The 18,236-nt window shown below is 35.9% G+C and overlaps 1 protein-coding gene across 2 annotated transcripts in view; it reads left to right on the top strand.

Annotated features, from left to right (window-relative positions):
• Arl15 (ARF like GTPase 15) overlaps positions 1 to 16,987 on the top strand; it is a 401,961-nt gene extending 384,974 nt beyond the window's left edge. For both annotated transcript variants that reach the window (XM_021261425.2, XM_004848527.3), the window contains one exon: positions 14,151 to 16,987. In XM_021261425.2, the coding sequence (XP_021117084.2) occupies positions 14,151 to 14,303 (153 nt within the window). In that variant the 3' untranslated portion in view covers positions 14,304 to 16,987. The remainder of the gene's footprint in view (positions 1 to 14,150) is intronic.
• The last annotated feature ends 1,249 nt before the right edge of the window (positions 16,988 to 18,236 follow it).

Genomic DNA, 18,236 nt, shown 5'->3' with positions numbered 1-18,236 from the left:
TAAAATAAGATATAAAAGTAGAGACATTGCTACCAATGTTAGGAAAGTAAAAAGAATTATAAGGGAATACTATGAAAAACTCTATTCCAACAGGTTGGATAACTTAAATTAAAAGCACACATTCCAAGAAGGACACAAACTACTGAAATTAATACGAAACAAAATCTGAATAGACTTATAATAATGACATTAAATTAGTAATTAAAACATTTCCCATAAGACAAGCTTTATTGTTAAATAATGCAAAACATTTAAAGAATTAACAGTTTTTCTAAACTATGCCAAAAAAACAGAATAGGAAGGAATACTTCCCAATTCATTCCACAAGGCCAGGATTGCAATTATATCAAAACCAAATAAAAATAGTACAAGAAAACTGCAGACCAATATGTCTTGTGAACATAGATACAAATCTTTAACAAATACTAGCAAATGAATCCAGCAACATATTAAAAATGATTATACTTAGGATAGCCAAATGGATTTTATCCCAGGAATGCAAGGCTGTTTCAACATGTAAAAATCAACATAATACACAATAGTAATAGAACCTGGACAAAATACACAACATCTCAAAAGATGTAGAAGAAGCATCTGACAACTTATAGTTACTATATGTCCCAGAAATCGCACTTCCTAGGTAAGACCCAAAACAAATGTAAAAATATGTTTGCAAAACAACTTGAACATGAATGTTCATAGCAGCATTATTCAGAATAGCCAGAGCCTGGGATTTAGCTCAGTGGTTCCGCTGCCTGCCTCACAAGCACAAGGTCTGAAGTTTGATCCCTGGTACCAAAAAAAAACAACACAAAAAAACCCAGAATAGCCAAAAAGTAAACTAACCTAAATGCCTATCAACTGATGAATAGATAAAAAAGGAATATATCCATGGAGTGGGATATGATTCAGCCATAAAAAGGAATGAAGTACTGGTAAATATTACAAGGTGGATAAAGCTTGAAAACATATTGAATGAAAGAAGCCTGGCATGAAATGCCTTATATTGTATGGTTTCATCTATGTGAAATGTCCAGATTGGGCAAATCCGTAGAGAAAGAAAGTAAAAGAAAGAAAGAAATGATTGCCATGGGCTGGCAGAAAGAGGAACTAGAGAATGACTGCTAATGGTTAAGGGTCTTTTCCTAAAGTAATAAATATATTCTGGAATTAGTAATGTTGGTTTCACTTTGATACTCTGTGAATATGTTAAAAACAACTAAGGGTGAATTTTAAAGCATGCAAATTATATATAAATACAAAAATGTGCTATCTGTAAAGCAATTACAGATATTAAAATATGTGCTAAAGGACTTACAATCCAGCTAACAGAAGAAATTAGAATTTTAGAAGAATGTGTCTATTTCTATGAACAGATAAGTATGGGATGTGATCAGAATATATGGTGAATGTTTAAATTTATTTATTTATTTAATTTTTTGTTAAAATTTAAAAAAAAACCTATTATAGTAAAAGTCACGGTGCCATTAATCCCTCTCAAAATACTTTCCCTCGTTTCAAACACACTTATACCATCATTCTTGCCACTTTCTGAAGCAGTTCTGAAAGTCCTCTTTGATGAGTGCCTTTATGATGAAGTATGATTAAAACTACTGTGAGTGCTGCTGCCAAGTGCAACCCAGTGGAAAGTTAGACTCATACAAACATTATGCTGTGTCCTCCCTCATCCACCTTATCTACCATATCTGACACACACAACTTCTGGCTCTTCCCCAAAGTCAAAATGACTGTGAAAGGTAAACATTTTGAATTGATTCAGGAAATCCAGGTAGCCACAGCAGTGCAACTAAAAGACACTCATGAAAGAGGACTTTCAGAACTGCTCCAGGAAGTGGCAAAAGTGGTAAGTTGTTTAAAGCATAGGGAAGTATTTTGAGGGTGATTAATGGCAGTGTGTCTTTTACTGTAATAAATGTTTTTATTTAAATATTCACCATATTTTTCAGTCACACCTACCTTATAGGTAATAACATATCCAGGAGCTAATAATCCTCTTTAAAAAACATGAGGTTTTTCTTAAACAGCAATTTTTTTTAAAAGGGATTAATTTCTCAATGCATGTCCCCAGAATTTTAATTAAAACCAACCCAAGTTCAATAAAATGAGTATCTCATTGTATGGAATTACAATCTATTTCATTTGGGATGGAAAATTATTTTCTTAATGAAAAATCTTTTTCAACTCTGGAAGATTTAGCATTAAGAGCATAAAAATGATAAAACACACAGTCTTAATATTTTATTTAAATTATATATGTATTATGTATAGGTCAACCTGGTAGATACTCTTTTTTATTTTAAGAGATGTCTGATTTGGTCTTTTCTGTGTAAAGGTATGGTAATTTAGAACATACCAGACCTTTAGAGAAATTTATAAGTTTAATGGAAGAAATTTTTAAGAATTCTCAACTACTTGAGGGTGTTTTGATTGACATTCTAACATTCTTAAGAAGAAAATTGGATATTTTAAATTTATAAGTAGAGCTATAAAATGTTCAAGAGATTAAATAAACTTAGATTATAAATGGGCCTAAAAAGTATTAAGGCACGTAGAACATGATTGTTAAAACTTTAAAGATATATAAATAGACTATTATAAATTTTAAGTTGAGTAGAAAAGCTTCAGGAAAAACTAAGTTTTAGACAGTGTAAATTTAAGAAATTATATGTTCATTTTTAAAGCTGCAAAGTAAAAATAACTTGTATCACTGTTCACTAACAGCCATCCTTAAGGACACCAAAACCATCAAACTAGACCCTGTGCCTAACAGGGTATATTATTAGGGAATTTGATAGGAAACTTCCCATGCCCTAGCTAGTTCTTATGGCCATTAGAAAGTCTCTACACACAAGAAGCCAAAGCCAAACAGAAAGAAGAAATAAAATATGGCTTTGCTGAATTGACCCTCCTGCCTGCTAGACCACTTGATAGCAAAACTGGAGCCTGGCCAAGTTGGAAAAGACAAATTCTCTATCCCACTAAAGTGTGAGCAAAAGCAGGAAACACCAAGCTGAGGTCAGTCTGACTTCAGGAGATCCTGATGTCTCAGATTCCTCCCAAGCATTGCTAATTCTTCCATGCTGGACAAAACAGAAAGCTGCAGGATGCTCTAGGCCAGAGGTTGGCAATTTTTTTTTCTGTAAAGTACTAGGTAGTAAGCATTCCAGACTTTGTAGGATGTACCATATCTGTGGCAAATACCTGACTTTGCTGTTAATAGCATTAAGGCAGCCATAGAAAATACCTAAGTGAATCAGCATGCTGTCTTCCAGTAACACTTTATTTACAGGGAACTTATGGTTCTTGAGTGCCATGAAGGCTACATACAAAGGTGAATGTGATTGAGCTCCCTTCTAAATTTAAAAGGTTCTTCTATACCAATGGTGGCAAACCTATGACGTGCATGCCACAGCAGGCACACACAGCCCTTTCTGTCAGCACACCAGCCAAGTTGCCCCCACAGCCAAGCATCGGATAACAGTTGCTTTTTCTAAACTAAAACCTCAGTGTTCAGGTTTAATTGCAATGTTGGCACTTTGCAATAGCTAAGTGGGTTTTGGGTTGCAATTTGGGCTTGCAGTCTCTAAAAGGTTTGCCATCATTGTTTAAGGCTTCCCCTTGAGGTTACAGAACAACTTCAGCTGGGTCTTAAAGAAGGAGAAGTTATTTGTAGATTAATCTTTATCACCTGTGGATAAAGGCACCTTGGATTGGAAAGAGGTGTTGGATCAAAGGCCTATAGACAATCACTTCAAGCTGTAGAGGGATGGCTAGCATAATTGGACTAGAGGAGGATGCAGGACTGGGAATACTAGTATCTTCCTTCCATTAGTCCCTGAAGAAAAGACATCCATATCTAATTGTGCCTCTCAAGTGGTTGTCTGATAAGCAGGCTTTTTCGGTAGGAGACTAAAACAAGTCCCCCAGGGGTACTAAAGAGAAAATAGATGTAATTTGTTCCATACTTCTAGATTAGCAGATTTAAGCAAAACCAGGAGTACTTATCAGATCCTAGGTTCTATCAAAGCAAATGGGATCATTTGGTTTGGCCATCCTGGGATATGCTAAGTTCTATACAGTGGAAGACTGAGTATTCATTATAAATATGCACACCTAAAATAAATAAATAAATAAATAAATATGCACACCTGAAATAATAGTGTGATATTGGTTAGCATCAAGTAGTTCTTTTCTGGTCCTTTTTAATAGTACTCAGTACAAATTAAATAATATCCATTCTGTTTTGTAATATTTTTGGAACTGTGGCGTATTGGTTTTATTTGTACTATTTTTTTCTTTAATGACATATGTAATATCTTTTTAAGAATTTAAAAATCTAGGGGCCAGGGATTTAGCTCAATGGTTTCATTGCCTGCTGCGCAAGCGCAAGGACCCGAGTTCAATCCCCGGTACCAAAAAAAAAAAAAAGAATTTAAAAATCTTGCAAGCAGTACAGTGAAAGGGGAACAGCTGGGTCTGCTCTCTAGACTAACCTTTCTTTGAACAAGCTGCCAAGAATGCACTCTAAAGAATCTTAATGATGTCCTACCACTTTTATCTCCAGACCTGTCCTGGAGCCATGGCATGGGTAAAGTTCTCTCTGACTTTGGTGAAGGTTACGAAGTGAAGCCTGCACCAGTAGTGTCTGTAATTAAGACACCAGTGTTAGAGGTTCATAGCAACACACAGACAAGATGCACACACTCAATGTGCTGGTAAATGTTTAACAACCAACTTTCTACAAAGAAAAAAGAACTGATTAATTGCACTTACAGGTTTCTGTGGTGTAAATACTTCAAACCATGGCTAATTTCATGACTTAACACAATTCTGGCACCCTCATACCTGGAGTTGGAAGGAGAATGTGTACAAGTCAACTATTGCTCATCCCATGTCAGTGGCCCTAGTATGCACCAAGAAACTTTCAATACAAATATCTTTCCCCACCATACAGTAGGTATATCTGCTCTAGGGATAAAAATAATTAAGATGTAGATGAGGAGAGTCACAGTCTCTTTTTAACAATTATGGAAAAGATCCTGCAAAATTTCAGTTCTGGTTCTCTTAGTATCCTATGAATTGGTGCCCAGACTATACTTTTACCAGTTTAAAACCAACATAAGGGTACTCAAAAATCATTATTCCTATAGTTCTTTGAAAAATACAAGCTATCCAGCAGGCACCTTGTATATTTAAAATTACCAGAAGACAATAATGGGTTCAGGATGGTTAAGTGAATCATGTTCCCTTCTGTCATCATCCTTCAGCTCACCCTTCTACCTTTCAATTCCCATGACTGCAATTCATCCTCCTGACTCTGTTTTGGTTGAAACTATACTTTGTTGACCACATTAGCTGCTGACCTATCACTGTTGATTTGAAGGAACTAAAATTTTCGACCTAGGTTCCTACATGAGACCTGATCCCTGATCCCTTTTCCAGAGATGAAGAAAGAATGTGCCTTTATTTCTGAAGTCTCACTTAGCAGGCCTTTGTCAAGATACTTCTTATTCAAATTGAGTTCCATGATGTAAAAACTATTCTGAATAATTATGTCTCTCATTTGCTTTTCTTCCAGCTAAAGTATTGTCAAAGTGTTAGAAATGAATGAAAACGCCCTTAGTAAACTGTACAATACTAAATAGTCCTTTATGGTCACTGAAAAGCCGGGGGGGGGGGTGATCTTATAATACTGTACAAATGATAAAGGCAGTGCTCTGTCCAGGCTGTTGATGTCCATGGTTTTTGTTTTATAGTATTGAGTTCTCATCAGTGGGACCCCATACATTGGCACACAGCACAGCATATCCTTTCTGCCTTTGCAGGCTCACCACAGTCTCATTCAAGAGATAATTGAGTGAATGAAATTATGGGAAGCTAACCTTCAGGATAAAAATTTACAAAGCTCTTTAGGCTGACCCTGACCCCCACCACAATCCATCACAACCACCCATAAACCTAAGAGGAATTGGTTATCATCTGCCAGTTTTTCATAGAGGAACCTTATGTTGTTCTTAGATGGAGATCAGGGAAAGTATGGAGGACGGAGCTTCCTAGGCAGGGGCAGGAGGAAACTGCATTCCACAGGGGCTAGAGGAGAAGTTCCCAGTAGGGCAGGACCGCCCTCAGGTGATGTTTTAGACTTAAGGGTTGTTTAGAATTAGGAATAGCATCCTCTATAATGGATGCCAGAGTCTCACACAATTAAAAATTTCCATACACCATGACTCTTCTTTAGTACTTTAACACACATTCGTGTGGGTCAGACCTCTGCCTATAAATACCCATGCTTAGAACCTAACTCTGTTTCACATAAAAACATTAAGCAATTCTTTCTGGACTGTTCCATCTCCCCTGTTACTTAAAATGCTTAGAGGAAAACTAGGTTACCCCAGAGCACACACTGTTTAATAACAAAAAATAGAAAACACAAGCAGTTTATCATTATAAATAAGGTGAGGTTTGAGGTTTTTAAGAATGAAAGACCAATTATTACAGTTCAGAAACTATTCATGTGCCTCCTAAAAATTTAGTTACTCTGGATTCATGAGAAATGAAAGTAAAATTTTTGAAGTTGAGTAAGGGTAAGACAGAGAAATCAGTGGCCATCATTTCAAGTCCATTAGCAATCTTAAAGCCAGGTAAGGATTATCTTATGATCTCCCTACTTGAAGAAACAAAGGATATGTGCTACCTACCCCATGAGTAGGTCTCCTGTGATAATGTCACAGGTTTAATAGCTGCTACAAACATTCAGAACAAGGAAATGGTGTTGATTCTTTTCTGTTAAGACTTTATAGTTAATGCATTATATGAATAAAGGAATGCAGTAATGGTGATCACCCTACAGTGGTACAAGTGAAGAAGGACTGACATAGCTAAAATAGGTTGTCTACTTATGGTGGCCTTGTTTTCCTATCTCTAGGGTGGACACATGGCTACTAACAAATGCCCGCTCTCTGTGGCTATCCCGAAAATAGCTAAATGACCACAGGTTGCCAGGCAGCTGTATTCTGATGTCATTCTCCCAAGTGCTGTCTCCAAAGCCAATGTGAAACAATCACTGTTTCCTTTTTCCAGCAGTTTCCAACTAACTATGACATTCAAGCATTTCATAGAAGTATCTAAAATGTTTTTCTCTTATGCTATCTAAAATGTTTATCTTGTTAAGAATATGCCCTTCAAAAAATTTATCTTCATCATAAAAAATAGATTCTTGAATTATAGGCTGTTTTTTACATTTTAAAAGCAATGATCAGCTGTAAGTATATTGTTTATATTGGTCAAACTTAAAACAGTATTCTTTAAAATGATATAGTGTGTGTAAGGACAAAAAAGTAATGGTAGACAAGTCAGATGTGACTGAGACAGTAATTTTTATAATAATATAAGGAAATTAAAATTTGAAGTTCAGGTTAATATAAGAAAACAAAATAAAAATGACCTAATGAATCAAAATTTCAGCCCGGGGATTTAGCTCAGTGGTTTTGCCGCCTGCTGTGCAAGCACAAGGACCCGAGTTCAATCCCCAGTACCAAAAAAAAAATAATTGTCAAAATTTCAGCATTAAGCCTCCCCTGCCGCCATCCCAAGCTCCCAGGGCAGAGAAGCTGAGCCAGTCCCAGCACCTGGAAGGAAGCTCCCCTGCCACCATCCCAAGCTCCTAGGGCAGAGAAGCTGAACCACTCAGGTACCAGAAGCACCCCCCCACCCCCCCACCCCATGGAAATGACAAGACACATAAACAAGCCTCAAAAACAGACTTCAGGATCACCTACAGCAACTCCAAAGGGAAATGAGATGGAACGATCTGATACTCAACTACCTGGACTCTCTGAACTGGCAGCAAAAAAGGATCTGGGAAAAATGAAATCAGAAATAATTACTCAGATAACAGCAAAGATTGTGCTCATGGTGCAAGACATGATTAATAAATCTAGAGAGGACACAGGTGAAAAAATAGAGGATCTGAGGAACAGGATGGAATCCCAACACAGGAAACAAATGGAATCCATAAAACAGATGCAAACAGATTTCCAGGAGATTAAAAACTCCATCAAAAGTCCACACAGCAGAATGAACCAATGTGAGGATAGAATTTCACATATAGAAGAAAAAATTGCAATTAGTGAGGAGGAAAAGAAAAATTGCTTTAAAATTGTAAAGGAACACAAGAAATCAATCCAGCAACTGCTAGACGATGCAAAGAAGAATAACATAAGACTGATTGGAGTCAATGAAGAAACAGGAGAGAGTTCAGATGACATTAAAAAAACTGTTCACAGAAGTGATGGCAGAAAATGTCCCAAGGAGGGGAAAAGAACTTGACATACAGATAAGCGAGGCATATAGGACTCCAAATAGCCTTGATCAAAAAAAATCTATACATAGGCATATAATAGTTAGGATTCCAGAAATCCAACAGAAGAACAAAATTCTACAACCAGTGAGAGAAAAGAAACAAATCACATACAAAGGAAAGCCCATCAGAATCACAGCAGACTTCTCAACGCAAACCCTCAAGGCAAGAAGAGCTTGGAGTGACATATTTCAAGCCCTAAAGGAAAACAGCCTCCAACCCAGATTGATGTACCCTGCAAAACTATCTTTCAAAATTGATGGAGAAATAAGATACTTTCATGATAAAGAGCACCTCAGGAACTTTATGAATATCAAACTGGCACTCCAAAAAATTTCAGACAGTACCCTAGGAAAAGACAATGAGGATCACAACCCCAGGAAACCCAGCAGAATGAATCCATTGGATGTGACAAATTAAACGCAAAAGGGGGAGAACCCAACGAAAAGAAAAAGTCATGACAAGGCTTTTAAAACTTTTAACTTCATCTCCCTAATGAGTGTATAATTCAATCTTGTTATTGTACTGATTAGTATTTTTCTGAGTCTAGAGTTGCACACCTTTCTTTGTGCTGTACTGGCTATTCATCATCTTCTTATGTCTACATTTTAATTGGGTTGTCTATTAATGAGCTGTAAGAGTTCTTATTTATTCTGGTCATAGGTTATATGCATTGTAAATATGGTCTGTTTAAGGACTACTTTTCATTTTAATGATGTCATTTAAAGTTCTAAATTTTGATGGAATCTCATTTATCAATTTTTTTCTTTTGTACATCATGTCTTTTGTATACTAGGTAGTTCTTGCCTACCCTGAATTCATAAACATTTTCCCTTATAATTTCTTCTTAAAGTTTTAGACTTTTAGGCTTTCATATTTAGGTTCATAGATCCCTTCAAGTTATTTTCACGTATGGACAAAAAGGGTTGAGGTTAATTTTTTATATACGGATACCAGGTATTCTAGTGCCATTTGCAGAAAACACTTTCTCTTCCTTGGCTCTTGAATTGAGTTTATATTCCATAAAATGCTAATGTTAAATAATCTTTCAAAACTCAGTGGACCATATATGTGTGGTTCTATTTCTAGATTCTGTTTTATTCAAATGATCTATATGTCTTTCCTTACACCAACACTGCCTTGATTACTGTAGCTTTAGAAGAAGTCTTAAAATTAGGTACTAAACGTCTTCCAACAGTTTTTTTTTTAACTTTTCTAGGTCCTTTGTACTACATAACTTTTAAATTTCAATATCTAATTCTTCATTTATAGCAAGTATACACAGACCTGAATTTTTATATATAGCTTGTGTTTTCTAATCCTGCTAAATTCAAATACAAGTTCTAAGGGCTCCTAGAGATTTCTTAGTATTTTCTCTGTAGATGATCATTTCATCTACATGTAAAGATTTTGCTTCTACCTTGCCAATCCTATCCTAATTGTGTCATTTTATTGCCAGACTATTTTGGTGGGGCCTAGGTTTCAAAGTTTAATGGACAGATAAAGAGTAAGCATATCTGCCCTGTTCCCCACCTTAAGGAGAAAGCATTGTATCTTCTCCATTCATATAAGGCATTCTCACTGGAAGTATGGAGTACATGTCTTTAATCTTCTGAGAAGGTTCTGTTCTACTTCTAGTCTCCTGATAGCTTTTACCATGAACAGCTGTAGAATTTAGTCCAATACTTTTTCTCCAACTAGTGACAGGATCATATGGCTTTCTCCTTTCCTCTGTTAAAATGATTACTTTTGGAGGTGGATCTTCCAATGCTGAACCAACACTGCCATCCCTATAATAAAACCACTTTCCACATCCGGCCAGATTTGACTTCTAGTAGTTTGTTTTGTTAAACAAATTTCTATCTATGTACATACTTTTTTCTTCTATTATCTTTATCCAGTTTTAGGATTAGCACAATGTTGAGTTCCTAAAATGAGGGGAGAAGTGTTCCTTCTTTTTTCTGCTTTAACTGTTTGATATAATTTATCAGTTAAAATGTATATGAGCCTGCCGTTGTCATATAGGTAGGTTTTCAAGCTAAGAATGTACTTTCTTTAATAGGTGCTATTCAAACTTTATATTTCCTCCAGAGTAGTTTCATTAATTTGTCTTCCAAGGTACTTCTTAGAAGTTGTCAAATTTATTTCAAAACAGATTTTTGAAATATGCTTTCTATATCCTTTTAAATTCTGTAAAATCTGTGGTAATGTCTTCTAGATCTTGATATTGTAATTTAAAAAATGTATAATTGATATTGTGTAACAGGAAGAGAAAGTCTAAAGGTGCAGGGGAAGTGGAAGAGGTAGGGGAAAGAAAAAATATGAGAAAAGGAAAAAAATGGAAACAAAGTCTTTGCAAATAGGGAAGGGTGGGCAGGAGAACGGGAAAAATAAAAGAACCAAGATATTCATGTAATGGTACAAGATCCCAGTGATGTTTGTAACTGTATTTTATACTGAAAATGTACCAATAAACTTAATGGGAAAAAAAATTCAGCATTAAGTCTTCATCATCCCTTCTCTTGTACTGCATTTAGAAATACTGTATGAGACTTAGTAATGAAAAGCAATATTCCAGCAGCAGTCACTTTATTCTTGAATATCATAATATGCCAAATCTTGTTTTTAAATTGATAATAAATTGTATGGAATTCTTTGACTACTAGTGGGGTGAATATGACCATTTAGGTACTATTTAGGTTATAGATCTGAAAAATCTCAAGTTACCAAGCCATATTTGTCAGCTTAACACCACTAGGCTCCTTTATCCAGCGACCACCATGTTATCACCGCTTCCATTGCCTCTCCTGTTTAAGATACAGTGGAACAATTTCTGGAACATATCTACCTATAGATATCTTTATTTTCTTCCAAGTATATCTCATGATGGACTATATATTTAGTTGCTTAGAAACTTACCTAATGGGTAGCAGATGCTCACTTTTTTGTTTCTGGCTAGTTATGCAGAATATCACAGATTACTAATATGCTTTGTGATAATTTAAATGCAACATTGTTTCATATAATCTGTAAATGTACTCAATCAATTCTATGAAATTTTTAAATGAACTACTCAGAAAAAGTATTGTTAATGAGATACACTTACAGGCTTGTGTTTTTCTTTGTTTTAACATTACTGAATGTCTTGCAATTGGTACCCTTCCCAGTTATTAGCAGTAATTAAAATGCTCTCCTCTTGGAATTGAAGTTATAAAATGTGGCAAAAGTACAACTTCCTTTTTGTACCAAATTTTGGGTATTACATGCTGTTCTTCATATGATGGGAAGCAGTATGGATCAAATACCAAAATGCAACCAGGCGTGGGGAATGCACATTGGTAATCCTAGCACTCTGAAAGGCTGAGGTAAGATGACAAGTTTGAGACCAGCTGGGCAAGTTACAGATTTCACAAAACTTTGAACCAAAGTAAAAAATTAAAAAGTGTTGGAATGCTCACTTCAGCAGCACATATACTAAAAGTCAGTGCAAAAGCCCTGAATTCAATTTTCATAGTACACACACTTGTGTGTGTGCACTCATGCACACCTATACAATGTATCATAAACATAGCAGTCTCAGTTTCTATGCTCAGTAGTACATTTTGAAGCTTCACTTTGTGGAAGAAACAAGGAGACCTGCATCTCTCATTTATGTTCTCTCCCTGTTTCTTCTTCCAACTCTCCAGGCCTGCTGGCAAAGGGCTTCCTGGTCATCTGACTGGTAGTTTCTTCCTACATGGGGCAGGGCTTATGTCTAGCATTGGTTATCACCAAGCAATTTCAGATTTGTTTGGAAGTAAATTGTTTTCAGGGCCCTGAAGAAAATAAATAAATGGAGTTTGTATTTTTAATAAAATAATTTTCTTAACATGATTTGTGAAATATATTGGGTAAAAATAAAATGTTTTGAGGATGTAGACCTATTTTCTTATCCATAAATAAAATTCTCATTAATCTTCAGAATCAGAAGTAATGAGGGTCCTTCAATTCTCACGGGCTCCTTTTGTTTAAAATTTGTATTTATTGTGAATTTGCAGACTGTAAGAGAGCTTTTGGGCACACTTAAACTATAAAATGTAAATGTTTTTATGATTTCTAAATGAGCATAAAAACAGTATTTCATATATATGCACATCTATCTTTTTGCTCATATGAAAGATGGACACATACATTAATATCAGTTTGGATGGTAACTGCGCTGTTAAGTGCTTACAATAGTACAGGCAAAATGAAACCATATTTGGGGATAGCATAAGGTTGAGGCCCTTTTTTGGGGGGATCTTGACTGAAGTAAGACCCTGGAATTTTCTATGGCACCTGGGATTTGTTGGACCAACAAGTGGAATTTGTTGGCCAAGAATGTCTTTGAACAATGCCTCTTCGGCTGTTGCTACAGAGTACATTTTATGTTCTGTAAAACTTTGCTGGGCCATAAATACAAAGTTCTATTCTTGTGTGATTTAGTATGTCTGAATGAGGGGCTTTATGAGGTTTGGACTTTATTATATCCTTTGAGAGAATATCACCAATCCTTCTGGAAGTCTGAACAATTTGATACTGAGTCACAGTAAGAAGCTGATAATACTATATCCTCTTAGTGTCACAGTCAGTACAACAGGAGTGACTTGTGACTGGTTATTCATTGAATGTGTTTTTAGGATATCAAATATGACACCCCACATAGCCTGTTGTAAGGTCTTGATTTTTTCCTTCCAGAAAATCAGGACTGGAAGGAAAAAAAGCTGCCAGACTATTGTGTGTATAAATTTATGTAAGTTTGTATATGTGTATACTTACATGCACATGTGTACACTTACTCAGTTTCTATCCTGTTTCCTAGAAAATACTTTTCTAGGGCTCAGAAGTGGACACTACAAATTTAAAATAGAGAGAAATGTGATTTAGATTAGACTTTTTTGCTTATGTGCTTACTGGTCAAAATAGTTGTCTTGATTAATTGATATAGTACATGCTATAAGTTATCACCAATTTATTTTTCTTTTTTCTTTTCTTTTCTTTTTTTTAAGATAGTGTCTCGCTGTGTAGTTCAGGGCATCCTTGAACTCACTATATAACCCAGGCTGGCCTCAAACTCACAGGGATCATCCTGCCTCAGCCTCCCAAGTAAGTGCTAGGATTACAGGCGTGCACCACCACACCTGGTCTTTTCACCAATTTAATAATTTATCAGTCTGGGGTGGTAAAAAGGTATTTTGCTAGCATTGTTTTCATTATATAGAAACTTTGCCAGGCACATTGGTGCACTCCTGTAATCCCAGCACTCTGGGAGCCTGAAGCAAATAAGTTCAAGGCCAGTCTCTAAAACTTAATGACTTAATAAAACTTAGACTCAAAATAAAAAGAAAATTTTAAAAATAGCTCAATTCAAAGGCCCTGGATTTAATCCTTAATACACATGCGTGTGCACGCACGCACACACACACACACACAGTTGAAACTTTAAAGTGTCTGCGGTATACCATGACATGTGACAGAGTCCATATAACTCTTCTGAGACTTCATCAGCCTCCCGTGCTGTTGAGGGGTAGGTGGATGGCATCTTGCAAGCAGATCACCCTAAAGAAAACACTCTCAGGTCACAGCATATAACCCCCATTAAAACAGCAGTTATGGATAGAATTCTAGAAAACCCCAGACATGATAATTCATATAAATTCTCCCTGAAATCCCCCTACTTCATCACTCACAATTTTGGTCTGAGAAATCTTCTAATATAATTAATAACATACCTGTCTTTTTTTTCTTCAAGATCAAAAAATATTTTGAACTTGAACCACTTGCGCGAGGAAAACGCTGGATTCTGCAGCCCTGCTCACTGGATGACATGGATGTGCTGAAAGACAGCTTCTCTCAGCTGATAAGTTTGCTGGAAGAAAAAGACCATGAAGCTATGAGAATGTGAATCCAGCAGAAAAAAGCGAGTTCATAAAAGGCCTTGAACCTATCATGTTAGTTTCTTGTTTTAATTTTATGTTGTTATCAGGATTATCATGACTCCACTCTCTATTTTCTGTTAGTTATTTCAGGCTCTCTTCTCTCTTAAAGTGAATATTCTGTAAGTCAGGTGAATTATCATCAGCATTAATGTCAAGTACGCTACTGAGAGAGATTTATTCTCTGTTTACCACTAATTATTTTCACCGCCTGTCTCTTCCTTCTGTTGTTCTGAGCATCTCTTTTATACTTTGTGCAAAAATGGATGGAATTCGTGGCTCACAGAAAACAAATCCCTTATGAAGAACTCAGAAAGACTCAGTACCTTGATGTATTTTCCCTGGTTTGGGAATGGAGTATTGTGTCACTGGAACTCCACATCATATGTATGTCATTTTTCAAGATCTCTTTGGGTCTGTTTCTTTTTTAACTCTTATTTACTTTTTTAATATACTGACTTTATATAGTATAAGTGAAAAATGAGTACCAAAATTTTTCATTTATCATTGTACCATAAAAGAATATCCTGCCATAGTAAATTTAGCTTTGAAGAACTTAAAGACCAGATGAACAATGTTTCCTTGATTATATCTGAGGTCTCACTTTCTTCCCTCTTTTAAGAGCAAAGACACTGATTTAGATTTTGAGGAGTTGGAGAAAATTTAGGCACAATGCATGCATCACTAATTACATTTAATTGTGTCCTTAAATATTTTTAATGGAATAATTAGCCTGCATTAAATCAAGCTGCAACATAGTACACATACCATTTTTCTAAAATTCAAAAGTGTTAGAAATACAGAAAATAATTTTTAAAATAATAGATTAAAATTTTAAAACAGCTAAGCAAAGTATATTTTAAACTCATTTGGGTTTAAGCTGGAATGGATTTGACAAAGATATCAAAGACAAAATCATCTGTATATTTATTCATTAAGTGCTAATGTAGTTTAATGGAGTCTGTTAAAGCCTCCATCTAGTAGTTAAAGGTCTATCAGTATTTCTATTATAAACCTCTATTTTCAGGGGTTTCGATGTGCCCTTAAAAATATGCTGGGGCTGTAGCAGATAAATAATTTGAGGGCCTGGATTCAGTCATTGGAACTAATTTTTTCCATATTATTTAAATGATAAAATTGCATAGAGATAAATGTAGTTTTAATAAGGTTTAATGCCTTTGACCTTTTCTAAATCAGGAATAATCTATGGATATTGAGGTTCATAGGTAAAATATTCTTGGGCCGGGGATTTAGCTCAGTGGTTTCACCGCCTGCTGCGCAAGCTCAAGGACCCAAGTTCAATCCCCAGCACCAAAACAAAAAAAACCAACAAAAACCCCCAAATATTCTTTGGCACATTTTGTAGACTTTTGACCACTTATTAAAATACTAAGTGGCCAAATGATAGAAAACTGCTCTCTTCACCTGAGCAGTAAAAACATACTTGTAATTTTTAAGTAGTGTAGACGGATACCCAAATACCACAGACTCCTACTGTATTAAAAGATGACATAAAACCTGGTAATTTTCCCCAGCTGATATACTTCAGACCCTTCACATCATTCAAAGGTAATTTTGTGATTTAAATTTATAAATGGATTTTAATGACATGATCACCGTTGAAACATCCAACATTTCTTTACACTCCCCTTCTATTGTCATAGATCCCAAAAGATCCATAGTATATACAATTTTGTCTGCAATATCCTTGAATATTTCTAACACTGTGTAATAATCCGTGAGCAGCACAGAACTTGTATTCCAATGATCAGTTGTACAATTCCTGTTTTTATTTTGTCCTATTGTGCTCATCTTCTATGAAACAATAAGTGATTATTAGACCTTGCTTTCCCTGCGAGTTCATTAAATGTAGAATGTTGTCTTTCTAAGATACTGTGGCTGAGTGTGCCCAAGCCATCTGTTAAATGACTTCCCGTTGTCTGTGTGTGTTCACGTGCGCGCCAGTGATGGGCTTCTCCTCAGACCCACGACTGTCTGCAGCGTCTCAGCCGTCAGAATGAAAACATTATCAATCAGTACCCAACAACAGCTGTTTTTGACAAGTTTCTGTCTGACGCCTAATGCTTTACAACTGTCAATAAGGCTCATTCTTTGTCTAGCAGGTCGGAGCTCGCTGTCTTGCTGCTTTCAGAGCAGCATCCTGTCCTTGTAACCCTAGAATTTGCCGTGTTTTGGAAATCCATGTGGGGGAGGGGTGGGGCCTGGTCGGGTGGGTGGGGGCCGGGAGGTGGGGGTGTATGTCCTATTCCTACTTTCCTACTTTCCAGTAAAGTGCCACAGGTGTCTTAGTTTGCATATTCAAATATTATATAGGGAAAACAGTCTGTTGTGTATTTCTTTAATTAGCTTCTTGTTATATTTATGGAAGTTACCAGTTTTTGTACCTTCTTAGCTACAGCAGTTGCCTTTTTAAAATGGCAATTAATTTATATAAAACTTTGTATCTACTGTAGTTTACAGTATCGGTTGCTATTAACTGCCATATTGCCCTGTCTTTCTATTAAAAATACTGTATCTATATTAAGGATTAACAGTTTCACGTGGACATTTGCCAAACAAGAAGAACTTGTTATTGTCTTTGATTTATATAAGATTCCCACTATCATCAAATGAAAATAAATGCTGAGTAGAACTGATGTTTTCTGACTGACTCCTTTCAGCATTAGCCTGGGAGTCCCAGGCTTCTGTTTACATTTGTGTTGCCTGTTTAAATATTCAAAATAAGTTTTGCTGCTTTGTGGTCAAAATACATTAATTCACATTTTTTCAAGCCATTTTGAAAAATCTTAACAGAAAAATAAGCAAGTATCTTCCATTTGGTTTATCCTCAGCATCAGTTCACTTTCAGGAAGCTGTTCCTTCAGAATAAGTGAACAGGTTTGAGATGTTAAAGTGTCATACTTCAAAGGATCATTTTATAATAGTGGCCATAGAAGCAACTTTCTAAGAGTAGCACTGTTTGGCGGCTATTTCTTTCAATGGTGATTGAATCCCTTAGGAAATTAGTAGATAGTTTCAATGGACTGGAAAAGAAATACTATGTATTTATAGGTTCATCCCTAAAAATAAGAATAATCTATAAAAGAGTAGGAAAGTAAAATCAAATAATAAGTGGATAGAAGAAAGAAAGGAAAGGCAGAAAAAAATACTTAATAGAAGATGAAAAATGCAAATCCTAACTCCTGTTTGGTCCCCAATGTAATATTATCCTGACCTTTATTCTTTGACTACACAGAGAACTTAACAACACTACTAAGCAGGGATTGATCTACATTTTCAGTCTCATTTCTATGGTAGGGAAAGAGCAGTTATCCACTTCTTCAAACATCTCAGACTTATCCAAACAAGTATGGACAGAACTATATGATTTTGAAGCAACTGTGGTTTTCTTCAGGTCCAGATTGCATATTTATACTTATGGAAATCCAATCTTTGTGCCTGGATTAATCTTCTTTATAATTTTAGAGTGCATTTTCATTAACCTCCTGACCTAATGGAGCAAACAGTTACGGTAAAAAGGTATGTGTGGGGAGGTGGGGGTGGAAGTGAGAGTTCCCCTTTGGGATCCCTCATTTTCAGCGTGTTTGAAAGGGAAGGTCTATCTTTGTTATGCAGAAACTAGAAGACTATCAGGTCTCTGCCTTTTCTTGTTCCCCAGCCTGGGTTGGAGATCTGAAGTTCATGCTGTGAAATGTATTACCACATCAGGTTGGGAATTCCTGGCTCCCAAGTGTTCACAGCTTTTGGTCCTCAGTGAGTCAGTGTGATTAAATGATTTGCATCTCAGAGCTAAATGTTTTCCAGCTCAGATGCATGAAGTGACTGATGAGCCCAAGTTTTGGCACTTTACCCCGCCCCCACTCCTTTGTACTAATTGAGGT

This window comes from Heterocephalus glaber, unplaced genomic scaffold (assembly GCF_053883595.1).
Source record: "Heterocephalus glaber isolate CG9 unplaced genomic scaffold, H.glaber_assembly_v1.0 deba00001538, whole genome shotgun sequence".
Lineage (NCBI taxonomy): Eukaryota > Metazoa > Chordata > Mammalia > Rodentia > Bathyergidae > Heterocephalus > Heterocephalus glaber.
This window is presented reverse-complemented; position numbering and strand designations above follow the sequence as displayed.